Below are 17,138 nucleotides of genomic sequence, written 5' to 3' on the forward strand. Positions count from 1 at the left end.
GTGCATGTGGAATGCGGTAGTAAGATCTTTATCTGTAGGCCAATTACTGTTTTTAATCCCCTAAAAAGACTTCTGCGCTAAAGACTAATCTTTTCTAACCCCTGTCGGTTTTTAAGGTGAAATGTGAAAATATATTCACTTAATCCTTTATATATGAAAAAGTAATCTCTTGTGTCATTCTCTCTTGTATCATGATAAGCATTGCAAAGTGGTCTTCTTGGATGGTATACGACGGAGATGTGGAAATGTTCTGAATGGCTTGTGAGCACTTGAAATGTGGCTAGTGAGAAGAGGGAGTGAATTTTTTTCTTTTTAAAGGTTTCATGGGTATGAATTTAAAATAATACTGAAATAGCCACATGCGTCTCTTGGCTACCATGTTGGACAGTGAAGTTATATAAGAACCATTTCATACACTTTTAGTTGGGCTGGAAATAGTGAAAATATTTTTCAAACGTTGATAAATCTGAACCCCAGTTGCTGTAGGCTTCAAATTAGAGCATACTTACTAGTATCACCACAGTTCATTTATGAAAATAAATGTTTAGGGCTTCCTAAATGAAGCCAAGTAAAGAATTATTTCTGTCTTCGCTAATGTAACCTATCTGTGGTTAGCTTTAAAAGACCCTTCTGAAGCAGTTAAGAAATACACATTTTATTTCCAACTCCAGTTGAAAATAAGGCTTCATGAGTTAGTCAAATACACAATATTCATTGATAAAATAATGAATTTTAAGTTTAGTGTTTTCAGCTTCATGGTAATGAATCAAGTCAGAGAGCTATGGTCAGAGATGGTTATTTCTTAAGTGTTAATTTAGTCTTTTTTAAACGTTCTGATTTTCCCTGCATCTAAAACTCTTTCTTTTTTTGGTCTCTCAAATCTGCTTTATCCTCACACTTTTTTTGCCTTTTGCCTCACTATTTAAAATTATCAAGTTATTCCTACTTATGATTTTCAGAAATATGTTATGAATTTTGTGCGATAAACACTAGAGAGGACAGGTTTTTTGTTGTCCTTTTCTTTCTTTTCCTCTCGGCTGCTCTCCTCTCTTCTCCTCTCTTTTCCTTTCCTTTCTTTTCTTTTCTTTTCTTAATCAGTAGCTTTTGAATAGTTTACTTTTGTATTTACAGAACAAAAGCTGCCAGGACTATCTCCTTCCATTAAATGGACCAGAGTAATAAATCAAGAATATTATATAATCTAAAACAGCAGTCTAAGGTAATTTAAAGTTTGTTTTTTTTTAATGTCAGAATGAGATGGTCTATTTCAGCCTTTATTCCATCCACCCACCTTTCTCTTCTCTCTTCTATAATACCTTCTCTATGGAATTTTAACATAATGTCGTTTTAATCACTCAGTGGTATTGCTTTTTTAGTAAGAGAAACACTATCCTGGAGAAATACCAAAATTTTCACATCATTGTTTCTCAGATATGTTCATATATGGTGAGCACTATTGCTACATTATTATGACATGATGATATATTTAATTCCATCATTCAAACTAATAATTTTTTCCAGTGTATGACAATATTATATGCTTCTAACACAAAGCACGACCACTAACCCTTATTTTCAAAACAAGTAAAAACAGTCTCTAAATTAAGCTATACTTAAAAATCCCCAATTTTCCATTGTACTTGCCCTATTTATTTGTTCAAATGAGATATGGTAAAGCAAAAATTTAATAAAAATTATTATAGCAAGGTTAAGATTAAGAGGATTCTGTCCATTAGCTTACTTTTTCTTTAAAAATGGTGAAGAAATTATTCCATTTTAATAACAAAATATCTAAATCTACCATGAAAAACACTAGTGTTCTGCCTGAGCATGATTTGAAACTACTGGTTCAGACTATTCTAAGTTAAACTACATTTTCAACTTCTAATTCGACACTGTATCCAGGTGGATGTTCGCTCAGTTCCTGGCTGTGTTAGAGGCTGTTTTGAACAATAAAGCATAAATTGGGAAAACGGGATCAAGGGAGGGAGGGAATCGAAACAATAATACAAAGGCTAGCCCAGATTCAACATAATTGAATGGTAGATATTTTTTTTTTAATTTTTTTTTTCAACGTTTATTTATTTTTGGGACAGAGAGAGACAGAGCATGAACGGGGCAGGGGCAGAGAGAGAGGGAGACACAGAATCGGAAACAGGCTCCAGGCTCTGAGCCATCAGCCCAGAGCCTGACGCGGGGCTCGAACTCACGGACCGCGAGATAGTGACCTGGCTGAAGTCGGACGCTTAACCGACTGCGCCACCCAGGCGCCCCTGAATGGTAGATATTTTAATTCTCTTTTCCATTCATTAGCTCGGAAATACCATGACTGTCTGACCAGTCGAAATGCCAGAAATATAATCCTCCTTTTGGAAAGAGCCTGGCCAAGTGAGGAAAAGACCCAGTTTTCTTAGAATGAACAATTACTGTATCCAGTTTTCCAAACCTGTATCCAGAAAAACAAATAAAATTATGGATCAGATTTTAAATAGCAATCATCTGATTGCTGATTTCCCTCCTACCAGAACATATTTTAACATGCAGTATGAAAGAGCAGCTCTCCCATTAATTATGCACCACTTTTCTCCTAACTTCAGTATGTCCCCATCCACTTGCCTATTTGCAGTTCCTCAAATAAATTATGCTTTTTTTTTTTTTTCCTTGCCCCAGAGTTTTCACACATATAGTCCCTCTCCTGGATGGTTCCTCTCCTCACTTTTTGTCTGGGTTTAAATACCATCTCTTCAGGGAGGCCCTCATTTTACATCTCATTCTACTATCCTATACTTTTTCCTCATAGCGCTTAACCATAATTTATAATTACACCTACACAAATATATACATACAGGTTCTTTCCGGACTGTAATCAAAAGCCCTCTGTTCGTTTTACCCAACATCTAGAACAATGCCTGGCACAGTTGGCCCTAACACTCACCTTTTTAAAAATATTTGAATAAATACCTAAGTATTTTGTAAATTTGACTTATGTGAACAGGCAAGAAACAACGAGATTCCATAGGACTTTATCATTTTGTGCCAAGCCACTCTATCTCCCTTCTCCCTATTGCAGCTTAACACCCATTTAAATCCTGAGGAATCATTGTGGTATTCCTACAGATGCAAGAATCATTATTCAGTTGAATGATTCATCATGACTCCATCAGGATTCCAATTTCTACAAAATTTTCAGCTGCCAGCTATGTTTCTATGGCAGCCTTAGATGTCCCTCCAGAGCACCCAGAATATTCTTTAAAATCACAGATAACTTGTTCAGATAAATTGTCATCATCGTGATATTTTCAGTATTTTTAAACAGTAGGAGGCTACTATCATCATCCAGAAGCTCACACAAAAATGATGACCTCATTATTTTAGTCATGTGAGACTTGTTTAAAAAAATGTTTTTAACATTTATTTATTTATTTGAAAGACAGAGAGAGATAGAGTGTGAGCGAGCGAGGGGGAGAGAAAGAGAGAGACACAGAATCTGAAGCAGGCTCCAGGCTCTGAGCTGTCAGCACAGAGACCAATGCGGGACCCGAACCCACAAACCATGAGATCACGACCTGAGCTGAAGTCGGACGCTTAACCAGCTAAGCCACCCAGGCGTCCCTGTATCATACCATCTTTAAGCATGTCCTGCCTTGCGGTATTACTGGCAGACTGAGGCTCTCCTTTTGGCTACAGCAGATTTTAAATGGAATAGATATGAGTAGGAAGGGAAAAAATAACGAAACTACCATTTATTGAGCACATATGTGCCAAATATTGTCCAAATATATATATTCTCATTCAGTCCTCACAACAACCCTGTGAGGTAGGTATTATCCCCATTTACACGTGAGGAATCAGTGTTCTGGTAATGTAGATTATCTCTTGAATTTTTCTGTTGACATTAATTTCCATTTATTTACTTTTATGCTCTCTATTATACAGATTTTGGCAGCTATATACTAGAAAATCCTATTTTTACCCAATAAATATTAATTTCATGAAGTTTCACAGTACATCAGTGAATGATTGAAAATCAGAAACTACCATCCTTCTGTCTCAGATGACATCGTTTTCTAACCCTTTTTAAGACCTTCTGGACTACTAAGCATTCACATTTCCTACTTATTAAATACATAGTACAGGTGACCCTTGAACAACACAGGGATTAAGTGCGCCGACACCTGCACAGTCAAAAATCTGTATATAACTTTGGACTCCAAAACTTAACTAGTAATAGCCTACAGTTGACCAGAAGCCTTACCAAAAACATAAACGGTCAATCAACACATATTTCATATGTTCTATGTATTATATACTGTAATCTTACAATAAATAAACTAGAAAAAAAGAAAATGTTCAAATCATAAGGAAGAGAAAATACATTTACAGTATTGCACTGCATTTATCAAGAAAAAAAATCCATGTGTAAGGGAACCCACACATTTCAAACCTATATTGTTCAAGGGTCAACTGTATATTCATTGTCAGCCTAATGGACTCTCTAGGCTCAGTTTCCCTAGTCTCATGGGGACCAGGAAGCTAGTCTGATGAACAATAGATGTTGAATGTTCTTAATCATGAAAGGACCCCTCCAGCTTCTAGTTAAAAGTATTTCCAGCAGAGTTCACTTGTCTCGTAAGTAGATAAAAGGAGACCATCTTTCTCCTATCTGTACCCAAAGGGAAGCTCAGAAGTGTGCCTTCCTGGTCCTCCTCCAGTCCCGCAAGGATGGACCAGGATTGAAGAACTTTATCTCCTTCCTCCACCACCTCTTTGAAGGATGACCTTGGTCCACATCTGTACTCCTTTTAATTCTCTTTCTCATCAACTTCTTTGTCAGCTTTCTATTCCCTCAGCTGACTGCAACTTCTCTGGGCCCTGTAATAAGTTAGGTAGAGGCATGCTTCAAGAGGAAACCAGCCTGTGGTGGGAGGGCCAGCTTATGAGTGCAATGCCAGACAAACACTGGAGATTTCCAAGCCCTTCTTTGCAACGCTACTATCCACCACCGTCTACCCTGGATCTTCAGGACTGAGACAGCAGAGATGAAACTGTACTCCTCAGTCTCCATGGTAGACGGTGTGGAGAGCCTCATCTCGCATCACTTCAGGTATCCTGGGAAATGTGTAGGGGAAGGTCCTATTTCTCCCTTTAGGTCCCGCTAGAAAGCTATTTTCTGTTCTTGGAGGAGTTCTTTCCAATAGGATGTGATCGCCCGTCAATGTTTCGTGCCCGAGGATCTTCAAAGGATGCTGTAGCTGTACGAGAGGCTCTCCAGGCTGATACCTGCGACAGCTGCATACAGCTCAGGCACCACCAGCTCAGGCACTTGCAACACAGCCTTGTCATTGGCAGATCGAGCGGCAGTTTCGAGGCGTGAGTGTAGCTCTTTGAGTGAAGGGCGGCTCTCCTCACTCCAGCGCCAGCAAGACTTCATAAGATTGTACCTGAAAGAGAAGCAAGAGAAACCGACTTCCTTGACGAGGCAAATATTTGAGGAACACATCTCTTCCAGTAAAACTTAACAACAACAACCACCCCGCGATTCTTTAATCTACTTCTCATTGTCCTCTCATATTCTTCCCAGGGAATAATATTCCTTTCTTTTCCTAGTACTAAATCTCTTAACATCATCTTCTCATCAGGGCCCTTTTTATAATAGGAATGACTGGGGGCATCTGGGGGGCTCAGTCAGTTAAGCGTCTGACTCTTGGCTTTCCGCTCAGGTGATGATCTTGCAGTTCGTGGGTTGGAGCCCTGCATCAGGCTCCACGCTGACCATGGGAGCCTGCTTGGGATTCTCTCTCTCTCTCTCTCCCTCTCTCTCTGCCCCTCCCCTGCTTGCTCTGTCTCTCAAAATAAATAAGTAAACTCCAAAAAAAAAATTATAGTAGGAATGACTGAGGATTTCTCAAACTAGAATCGGTATGACAAAGCAGTTGTTTTCATTCTATTACCAAAAACTCTCACAAGTTAAGTGTTTCTCATCTTTAGATGTTACTAACTTGGAGCATGACAGGCCATGGCTATAGGGTGTCTCCCAGTAAAAGCTACACTAAGCCAGGAAAATAAGAAATAGAAGAAGAAGAATACAATAAGAAGAATAATATGATTCATATTATTTTGAGTAATCTAGTTAATTAGATATTTCCTTCCATTAACCCAGGCCATTTCCCTCTTTTATTATTTAGCTTCTCCAGGAAATTGCCTTAATCTAGATAAAAGTACTTACCACCTTAAGCTGTCTTCTCTTCAGCCCGGTTTACAAAGAATGAATAATGTCTGTTATCAGACACTTTTTTCATGTCTCATCCCTCTCAAGAACCTACAGTGGCTTCCATGTAAAGCCGACATCCTCCCTGCTAGCTTCTCTGCCTCAGAGACCTTGCCTAACTGAACCCTCTCCTCCAGCTAAGTCAGTGTCTTGCAATGCCTTAGATGTGGTTTTTAACACCCAACTCTGTCTTTGCTGGTGCTATGCCCAATTCCTCGAATACCCTCTCTATGGTCGTCATTTCCTGCAGGTTTGTTTTAGGTCTCAATTCTTCTGTGCAACCTTCCCTTAAAAACCTCAGCCCACGCTGCATCTCCCACACTCCTTACTGTAGTACAGTGTAAAAGATGCCAATTTAATAACACTGATAACATTTAGCAAGAACTTATTTATTTTATAAGGCATGGTAGTGGAACTTAACATGCATTATTTTATTTTAGCCTCACAATAACATTGAGGTAGGATTATCATTATACCTATTTCAAGAAAAGTCAACAATGTTCAGTAAAGTAGCAGGACTAGGAGTGAACATGTGTCTTTTTGACTCTATGACCTGAGTCTGAACTTTTCATCATTCTTTTATATAGCCTCCCATTTTATGTTGATTTTCATATTGCTTTTAGATATCTCCTCATCCAGGGGCGCCTGGGTGGCGCAGTCGGTTAAGCGTCCGACTTCAGCCAGGTCACGGTCTCGCGGTCCGTGAGTTCGAGCCCCGCGTCAGGCTCTGGGCTGATGGCTCAGAGCCTGGAGCCTGTTTCCGATTCTGTGTCTCCCTCTCTCTCTGCCCCTCCCCCGTTCGTGCTTTGTCTCTCTCTGTCCCAAAAATAAATAAACGTTAAAAAAAAAAAAAGTTAGATATCTCCTCATCCAAACACTAAATTCTTAAAGATCAGATACTTTATTGGTTCAGTGTCTCCCTCCCCCCCAATATAAAGGACAGCTTTTTACACATTAAAAAAGCCAACAAGAAAGTTTTCAACAATCATTCCAGTGTATCCAAGCAGTATTATTATACTATATATATGCATGAGTGTGAGTGTGTGTGTGTGTGTGTATATAGTTATGATATTTAACACTTATAATCTGCTCGATACAGTCACTGCTCATTGATGTGAAACTCAGGTGATGGAAATTTACCCTTTCAACGCTGAAAAATTTATAAATACCAATAATTTTATAAGAAATGTATATTAATATATTCTCCCCTGACTTCTTATAAATATTTTAACCTTTCCTTATATTCTTTAACAAGCCCTTTTTGTACTTCATTGGTTTTGAAACCCTGTGTGTAATTTTTAATTTTTCCATTTTCTGCCTCTGCATTGGCTCACCAGCTGTCCCTTTCTGCTGACATTATTGGATATTCCTCCCATCTTTCTAATTTCTTCCTACCCTCCTTCTTCTGGTTGACTTCCAATTTGATCTTAATTGGAAAAAATAGATAGTCCATAGTTTTTAAAAGTTAAATGCTAATGAGAGCCAGTGAGTAACTAGGGGAATGGATTTTATGGCAGCCATATTAGAGCCGAGGCTGGTAGTCTCTGACTGATACTGACATTTAGACAGACAAAACACTACTATATTGCGTTGGATTTGGTCCCCTCCTTACCTATTTTAGAAGGTTCTGAAAGAGCTGAACTTTATCTACTTAGAACCCTCATATAGTTCTCAGTAGTTGCTCAGTGTATGTGTGTGTACACAGATATACACACACATATACACATATGTAAATATATATGATAGATGAGCAGATGTATTTTACCGCATAGGTATGTCTAAGGCTGTCTATTAGCACATAAAGGACAGATAGGGATCATCTGAGCCACTTTAGAAGGGCAAGATTGACGGGGCTCAAAAAGGCATTGTAATGAGAGGAGAGTAGGTCCTAAAAGCCACTTACATGGTATGCGTGCAACTACTTGGTTTCTTCATAATTTTCCTTCTTTGGAGATGCTGCAGGATGCTGGTTGGAGGAACTTCAGGATATGGCGGTGCCCCTGTTGGCATGGAAAAAAAGGAGAGCAGCAAGGGGACCTTAGGTCCTCTAGAATACCAACTATAACATGACTCTTCATGCACCAGGGCTAATTGCCTGCAAAAGGTGGAGCCAAGGGGAAAATACCAGAGACAATATAAGTGTTCCCTGGTGATCAAGTAAGGACACAGCTTAGAGAGTCTGGGGGGTAGAAAAGGTGTTTGGGAGGAAAAAACCTGAAAATTTAGGATAATGTTGAGCCTTTACAAAAGTAACAAAGCAAAGTGAGAAATGAGACGTGCCCTCTACTCCCCAAGCACGGGAAAATACTGCATTTTCTCAATCAAATGGATTAATACATCTCAGGACAATACATTTATGTTTATACAAAATCATCCTTGGAATTATTCTTTGGACTTTAAAATGTGCTTTGGAATTGGTAAAGTGTTAAGGAAAAGAAAGCAAAAAAAAAAAAAAAAAAAAAAACTAAAAGGATGAGGGGGATTTCATGTCAGCCCAGTTCAAACCTGAGATTGTAGGGAAACCTCTCCTCATAGAATATGTCACCCCCCACTCAAATAAACATACTTGGATATTTGCATCCAGGTACATACTACTTTAGGGACCCTCCTTACCTAGAGTCACCATCTCATAAAGCAGGATCCCAAAGGACCAGCTGTGAAAGAAACAAAGCCATTTACTTAGTTTCTATTTCTGCCTTTCCTAAAGAGAGCTCATTTCAACTCTCAGAGGTCTTCAAATAAGAACCCTATAAAGAAGACAATGAAGGGAAAATTAAGGGCGTCTGATAACATAAGCAAAGTAATTAGAAAGCACTGCTGCTCAATCCCCTTCAAGTCTAATCTCTTTGTGGACTGGCTTTATGTCTCCTTTCTTCTACATTTCACATTAATGGATGTTTATTATTATTTGCTACACTGTGTGTGTATTTATGGAAACACACAAACACATCTACGCAAACAAAAAGAAATGACACTGTGCATCCTTTTCATCCTTTCCATTTCTTCCTGCTGAAATTCTAACCTTTATTCTTAGCACAAATCCCAGTGAGGCTTTAATCATTTATCTACTATTTCCTCAATAGCTCTAACTGCCCAAACCTAGGAAACACATTAACAGAGCAAGCGTTACACATAATGGGAATAGATATTTGCCAGAGCAATATGATTTGAGAGATGTATATTTCACTATTCTATAACATCATCATTAAACAAGCAGTATTTCCCAGTTAAACTTATTACTCCCAGACCCCTATTGAAAAGCAGATGTGAGTGCAGCAGCAGTGGAAGTCTTTTGATTGACTCACCATATTAACTGATGTTCTAAATTTTTTCTGCTGCTCACAACATTCAGGCTAGTAAGATATTCTATTTTACCTCTCTGTGCTTCTCCAAGCTGCTGAATTATCTGGTTACCAAAAACCAATCAAGATTCTTTACAATACTGTTTATGCCATCATTTGTATCAATGTAATTATGTAATCAATTAAATATCAATGCAAAAAAATGCATTAGCTCCTGAAAACTAGGTTGGATGCTTTGAAAGTATTCTGTAAAAATAAGCTGCTAAAAAGAAAGTGTTGTCCAATTGTGTGGGAGAGCCAACAGTAGAAAATTGGAAAATATAATAATCAGTGTCTGCAGTCAAATTGCTTCACAATTTTTTTCAAGTTTCTCACTCAGAATCATCTCACGCAAAAACTCAAAAACAACGTATTATGCATGCTTTTACACAAGAAATACAATGTATAACTTCATTTAGGAGGTCCATCCTCATAGAAAAAGCCTTGGCCCTCCCCTAAAAGACCAATCAATACACACATATTTATATGTTTTAAGCCAAAATAAATTATTTGAAGTATGTATATTTCTTTTTATTTTAATAATTACTAGTTTAACAGCTTTTGATTAAGCGGACCTACCTCCTTCAGATAAAGGGGACTCTACTAGATTAAATCCTTGGATATTGGTATGAATAATCTTTTCATTTTTCTTTTCTCTTTCCTAATTATGGCTGCTAATCTAATACAGGAGTCATACTTTAAAAGACACTAAAAAGGACTGTAGCCAGATGCCCAATATGAGCTCTGTCACAAAACACACATTTCCCCTTGAGAGTCTGTCTGACTTCTAAATAGAGATTTCACATGTAGACATAACTGACAATAGACACAGTCATGGTCAGGGACTGGAGGACACCTAGGTCAAGAAGGGAAGAAGTCTGGGACACCTGGGTGGCTCTGACTTGATTTCAGCTCCGGTCATGATCTCACGGTTAGAGAGATCAAGCCCTGCATCAGGCTCTGCACTGACAGCAGGGAGACCGCTTGGGATTCTCTCTCCCTCTCTCTCTGCCCCTCACCCCATCACGTTCAATCTCTCTCTCTCTATCTCCCCAAAATAAATAGAGAAAAAAGAAGGGAAGAAGTCCAAAGAGCAGGAACAAACCGTACACATCTCCTCTGATGCCAGCTGGTCTCAGCAGAAGCCGTTCTGGGGCGAGCCACTTGAGAGGTATGGGGTAAGTAGCTGGGATGGCCCCTCGGGCATGGACTTCATAAGCCAGGCCCAATCCACAGAGCTTAGCAGTAAGATCACATTGGATCAGGATATTCCTGGCTGCCACATCCCCATGGAACAGATGCTTATCCTGGAGAAATTCCTGTCAGCATAAGATAAAGACAGATCAGCTGTCTGAGGTCATGGCTCGAGTCACAGACAAGGAGAAACAGTCCTAGGAATCCTCAAAAAGACAAGGACATTTTCAACTCTGAACAAACCTCAGTGATAACGACATATCACTTCCAAGGCACTCTAATGAATTGCACATTTTTGCACTGTGTTTAGGATTACCAAACTGAACAAATAATCCAGATAGCTTTAATAAGGTTTGGAAAGTATGATCACCTGCTCTGAGTCAAGCTCTAACTCCTGCCTGATTTTACATTCCTCTCAGATAGGACCCAGCTAGCTATCAGAAAAGGAAGCCGGTTTCAAGTTTCTAGCAGCAATCACCCAAACAAGGTAATATATACACAGTGAAATTGAGTGCCATAGTAATGAATTTACACAGAGCTTTATATCATCTCATTTTGTCCCTAAAATAACTAAGGTGAGTTAGGGAAATATCTTTGCGGTAAATCTAAATGATTACGTAAAGCCACACCGCTCTGAGTGGTAGTAACCAGAACGAGGTATTCTAATTCATAGGAAGTACCACAAATTCTACTAATAATTCTCAAGCCAGGCTGCAGATAAGAATTAATTGCCTGAGAGCTTTTGAAAAACATACACTTTCCACACCAGCTGTACTTAACCAAAATCTAGGAAGAGGAACCTGGTAATCTTTATTTTTATGAAGTGTCACAATGATTCTAGCACAGCCAACAAAGCATTTAAAAACCATTGCACCTGGATGATGCTGATTTGCTGCAATCCTTTCCCCCCAACATCAGGCTATTCAAGGGATAAGAAGCTGAAAATCTATACATGACCAAAGAGCTAGAGATTGAGGTCTATGACTGCTAAACAAGAATGACATTAAAAAAAAAAAAAAAAAAAAAAAAGTGAGAGGGTAAGATGGTCATTTCCAGTCCTTGATGATGAAGGAACCAGTGACTGGCAGTTTTCTGTCCCCGTGAGGCGAAGTTTTAAAGCAAAGACATTATTAAAGAATTAAAGAAATGTCGTGACTTTGTGGTTGTTAAAATTAAGAAAAAAGATAGTATGATATTGCCTTATAACTGGTAATCTTGAACCTGGTAACCTGGTCAACGCATCCCTGTGGGGCACCACCACAGTTGTGGCTCAGAATACAAGGTAGGCTGTATTCTGACACCCAGATTTTATCAAGGGGACATACCAATTAGGCCTTCCAAACGCTGTAGACAATATTCATTTATACATATATACTACTGCTCTTTCTCACCTCACTCCTTCTTTTCTAAGCTTTCCCAGATTCCATTTATATCCCTGGTACATTTCACATCTCAAGGAGGCAAGATATACCAAACACTTAAACTAGTAGCCTCACAGACCCTGATTTTCTATACCAAATGCTAATGTTAAACACTATTATCTAAATAACTTCATAGAAATTGTCATCTAAATTTCCTGGTTAATCCTGACAAAAGTACTTTTTTTTTCTCTTAAATCTTGCTTTATTTCTCTTACCTCTTTATCTAAGTTGGTTTAAAACGAAGGAATGATCTCACTGTTGCCCCTTCTGATATCTTCTCTCCCACTATTCCTTGTTCTTTTTGAAGTTTATATATTTCCTATCACATTTGGTATCAAAACAAGTCTCCAGGGGCGCCTGGGTGGCGCAGTCGGTTGAGCGTCCGACTTCAGCCAGGTCACGATCTCGCGGTCCGTGAGTTCGAGCCCCGCGTCGGGCTCTGGGCTGATGGCTCAGAGCCTGGAGCCTGTTTCCGATTCTGTGTCTCCCTCTCTCTCTGCCCCTCCCCCGTTCATGCTGTGTCTCTCTCTGTCCCAAAAATAAATAAAACGTTGAAAAAAAATAAAAAAAAAAAAAAAAAAAAAAAAAAAACAAGTCTCCAACCAAATGTGTCCTGAACTAGTCTTTCTTGTTTTTCAGGTACAAAATTGTACACTTCCTTGTGGCTCTGCAGCCTTTCACCCGTTTGGTTTCTCTTTCTGTGTCTCCTCCCAACTTGCTCATTATTTGCCATTTTATATCTCTTCATGTTAGTATATATGAGAAAGTAAGAGTATAAAGCATCTAACTCTTGGCCCTGAGTTTTGACCTTTAAGATTGAGAAACCCTTGTAATGTCTATTTTATTTTTGAGACACAGAGACAGAGCATGAGCGGGGGAGGGGCAGAGAGAGAGACACACACACAGAATCCCAAGCAGTCTCCAGGCTCTGAGCTGTCAGCACAGAACCCGATGCGGGGCTCAGACCCAGCAACCGCGAGATCACGACCTGAGCCAAAGTAGGACGTTCAACCAACTGAGCTACCCAGGTGCCCCAAGACTGAGAACCCTTTTAAAACCTGTCCTGTTCCTTCTACAAACCCTAAGTTGACTACTTTCTGCCCAGAATTACCATCTTGTAGTATATTATCTAAATAATTTCATAAAGAAAGAAGTGAAAACAATTTATCAGTGCTTAGGTTTCTGCCCCCTAACTTCCATTTGATTTTCTCTATAATGTATACCCCATTTGGAAATATAAATATTAGAAATATGATTTCAAATACCAGGCTAACAAGAAACATCCATACTATCTGTGGTCATTTTGCGCAGCCTTACCAAAGCCTGGAGGACCTGCCTTCCGATGTGATATACTTGTTTTTCTGTGAGATCATAGAGAAGGCCATCCATGGTCATCACATCCTAAACAGACAAAGATAAAAGCATTATATCAGAATGACATGAACAGATTTGGAAAAAAAAAAAAAAAAAAAAGAGAGGCAGAGATATTCTCTTTTTTTAAGTTTTTATTTAAAGTCTAGTTGGTTAAGGGGCGCCTGGGTGGCGCAGTCAGTTAAGCGTCCGACTTCAGCCAGGTCACGATCTCGCAGTCCGTGAGTTCGAGCCCCGCGTCGGGCTCTGGGCTGATGGCTCAGAGCCTGGAGCCTGTTTCCGATTCTGTGTCTCCCTCTCTCTCTGACCCTCCCCCGTTCATGCTCTGTCTCTCTCTGTCCCAAAAATAAATAAACGTTGAAAAAAAAAATTTTAAATAAATAAATAAATAAATAAAGTCTAGTTGGTTAACACATAGGGCAATATTGGTTTCAGGTACAGAATTCAGTGATTCATCACCCACGTATTACACCAGTGCTCATCACAAGTGCCCTCCTTAATACCCATCACCCATCAAGCCCATCGTCCCCCCGCCCCACCGCCCCACCGCAGCAACCCTCAGTTCTCTATAGTTAAGAAGCTTTTATGGTTTGCTTCCCTCTCTTTTTTTCCCCCTTCCCCTATGTTCATCTGTTTTGTTTCTTAAATTCCACATATGAGTGAAATCATATGGTATTTGTCTTTCTCCGACTGACTTATTTCATTTAGCATAATATGCTCAAGCTCCATCCACATCATTGCAAGTGGCAAGATTTCATTCCTTTTGATGACTGAGTAATATTTCTTTGTACACACCACATCTTCTTTATCCATTCACCAGTCAATGGACATTTGGGCTCTCTCCATAGTTTGGCTATTGTTGATAGTGCTACTCTAAACATTGGGGTGCATATGCCCCTTTGAATCAGTATTTTTGTATCCTTGGGTAAATACCTAGTAGTGCAATGGCTGGATTGTAGGGTAGTTCTATTTTTAACTTTTTGAGGAACCTCCACACTGTTTTCCAGAGTGGCTGCATCAGTTTGCATTCCCGCCAACAGTGTAAGAGAGTTCCCCTTTCTCCACATCCTTGCCAACATCTGTTGTTTCCTGTGTTGTTCATTTTAGTCATTCTGACAGGCATGAGGTGGTATCTCATGGGCTTCTTTTATTTGTGTTTTCCTGTTGATGAGTGGTGTTGAGCATCTTTTCATGTCTGTTAGCCATTAGTATGTCTTTGGAAAAATGTCTGTTTGTGTCTTCTGCCCATTTCTTACTGGATTATTTATTTTCGGGGTGTTGAATTTAATAAGCAGAGTTCTTAAATGCAAGTATCAAGGCAAAAGAAAAGATACAAAAACATAGGGACTAAGATTCAAGGAGAGGCTAATATCAGAGATTCTCAGATATGCAGAGAAGTACAATGATTTACTGGCCTGGAAAAACAATACAGAATGTAGATGAATCACAGAATGAAGGAAGAATAGAATAGCAGGTAAGAAATACAAATATATATAAGACTATCCCCTGGATAAAGCAAAAATTTTCCTGGGATAGTGTGTGTGTGTGTGTGTGTGTGTGTGTGTGTGTGTGTGTGTCAGAGAGAGCGATAATTAAGCACATTAATCCAACACATCATCATTGAATGCCTAATATGTGCCATGTTCCATCTTAGGACCTCAGAACACAAGAGGGAGCAAAATAAACATATCTGCTGCCTTCCAGATCTTACAATGTGACAAACACGTGTGAATCATAATCAAATAATCATGCATAAATATATGCACCATGAAAGTCATGGAAAATAGCACATGATGGCAACAAGAAAAGATCTGAAGGATGAGTGGACAATGACTATGCAAAAAAGAGAAGGGAGAAGTTTGGTGTAATGAGGAAAGCATGTTCCAATGGTCTAAAATAGAGAAGCATAATTGTTTTGAAAATAGAAGCTAGTGAGGTTAGAGCAGAGAACAAGTTACAGATGGATAAACTCTTAAAAAGATTTAAACGCCTAAAGACTTGCACATCATCCTGTTTGTACCTCGTTTGGATGAAAACAGGGTCCCTTTATCATACACAATTAGTAGTAAAATAATCAGTCTGTTGAGGAGGCTTGATTAATATTGAACTTGTCCATTGGTAAGTGAGGAACTAACTAGGAAAATGCAGCACTTCAGAAAGACGAATATATAGAGAAGTAGGAAAATTGTTAGGAAAAGAACTTGCATTTTAGTCTGGAAATTTCTGAACATTTAAATTTTTTTTAATAAGAATTTAAAGTACAAAAACTTTCAAGCTGATTTCACCTCATCCACCCTGGCATACTAGAGCAATGTTACGGAATAGAAGACACACTTAAGACTAACAGCAACAAAATTACAAGCAGTACTAACAAGAGTTTTTACATGCGTAATTTCTGTTAATTTTCATAATAATTTATTTTTATCCCCATTTTACAGATTCAGAAAATTCAGGCTCAGAGAGGTCGCCTGCCCAAAGTCACACAGCTAGTACGATGCAAAGCGTAGAGTTCATATTCTAATCTGCACTGCCCAATCTGGTAGCCATTAGCCACATGTGGCTATTTAAAAGTTTATTATTTAAAATTCAATAAAATTAGCAATTCAGTTTCTCAGTCACATCAGCCACATTGCAAGTGCTCCATAGCCGCACGTGATTAATGGCTACCATTTTGGACAGAGCAGATATAGAACATTTCTATCATCATAAAAAGTTCTATTGGATGGTGATACTCAGTCATTCTGTTATGTTACTATAATGTCTCTCTGCTTCGTCATTTGCCAGGCTAATTGACATGTGAACAGCTAATCAGCCAAGTCAAGCCTTTCCTTCCTAACACCTCTACGCTACCGCTTACCCGCCGGCAGGTCCAGAGAAAGCTGAGCAGGTCTCCTTGGGCCACATCCTCCAACACCATATAGAGCGGCAGCCCTTCTGTGCAGCAGCCTTCCAGCTGTACCAGGTTCTTGTGCTTCCCCAAGTACTGATAGAATTGGATTCGCCCTAAGAAATCCTGCACCTCATAGAGCCCAACTGGTTCTGTGGAGGACAGGAGAGCGACGGGAAGTAAGCAATCAGAACATTACCAATAAAATGGGAGGTATGAGGGAGGAAGCAACCTCAGATGGCAAAGCTCCAAAGGAGAGTAAGTATAGACAAAAAGTAAATAGAAAGGGAACTAATTAGAAGATAATCCTCAATGTCACTGCTTTTTTGTCAAAGCTAACATAGAATCATAGGTTTTAGAACTGGATAGGCTTTCATTTGCCTAAATAGACAAGTGTTCACATTCGAATATGATCACTGCCTAGGCCTTTTGATTAGTACTCTTGTTTATCCTATCCTTGTTCTGTTGTATCTATCCCCTATTACTGGCCCATATGAAAGAAAAAAAAAGGGGAAAGAGGGAGGGAGGAAGAAAAGAAGGAAGGAAAGAAGGAAGGAAGGAAGGAAGGAAGGAAGGGAGGGAGGAGGAAGGAAAGGAGGGAGGGAGAAGGAAGGAAAGGAGGGAGGGAGGAAGAAGGAAGGGAAGAAAACCGTATT

General features: G+C 39.2%; 1 protein-coding gene and 1 long non-coding RNA gene across 4 annotated transcripts in view; one reads left to right on the forward strand and one right to left on the reverse strand.

Moving 5' to 3' along the window:
* LOC123590285 overlaps positions 1–17,138 on the forward strand; it is a 28,993-nt gene that overhangs the window by 3,580 nt on the left and 8,275 nt on the right. The window contains exon 2 of the long non-coding RNA XR_006708702.1: positions 10,675–10,787. This is a non-coding gene — a long non-coding RNA (uncharacterized LOC123590285). The remainder of the gene's footprint in view (positions 1–10,674; positions 10,788–17,138) is intronic.
* STYK1 (serine/threonine/tyrosine kinase 1) overlaps positions 3,767–17,138 on the reverse strand; it is a 45,910-nt gene continuing 32,538 nt past the window's right edge. For all 3 annotated transcript variants that reach the window (XM_045463264.1, XM_045463266.1, XM_045463265.1), the window contains exons 5-10: positions 16,453–16,634; positions 13,542–13,625; positions 10,720–10,928; positions 8,882–8,922; positions 8,172–8,268; positions 3,767–5,441 (exon numbers count right to left, since the gene is read on the reverse strand). In XM_045463264.1, coding sequence (XP_045319220.1) covers positions 5,237–5,441; positions 8,172–8,268; positions 8,882–8,922; positions 10,720–10,928; positions 13,542–13,625; positions 16,453–16,634 — 818 coding nt within the window. In that variant the 3' untranslated portion in view covers positions 3,767–5,236. The remainder of the gene's footprint in view (positions 5,442–8,171; positions 8,269–8,881; positions 8,923–10,719; positions 10,929–13,541; positions 13,626–16,452; positions 16,635–17,138) is intronic.

The sequence above is a fragment of the Leopardus geoffroyi genome, chromosome B4 (genome assembly GCF_018350155.1).
Source record: "Leopardus geoffroyi isolate Oge1 chromosome B4, O.geoffroyi_Oge1_pat1.0, whole genome shotgun sequence".
Classification (NCBI taxonomy): Eukaryota; Metazoa; Chordata; class Mammalia; order Carnivora; family Felidae; genus Leopardus; species Leopardus geoffroyi.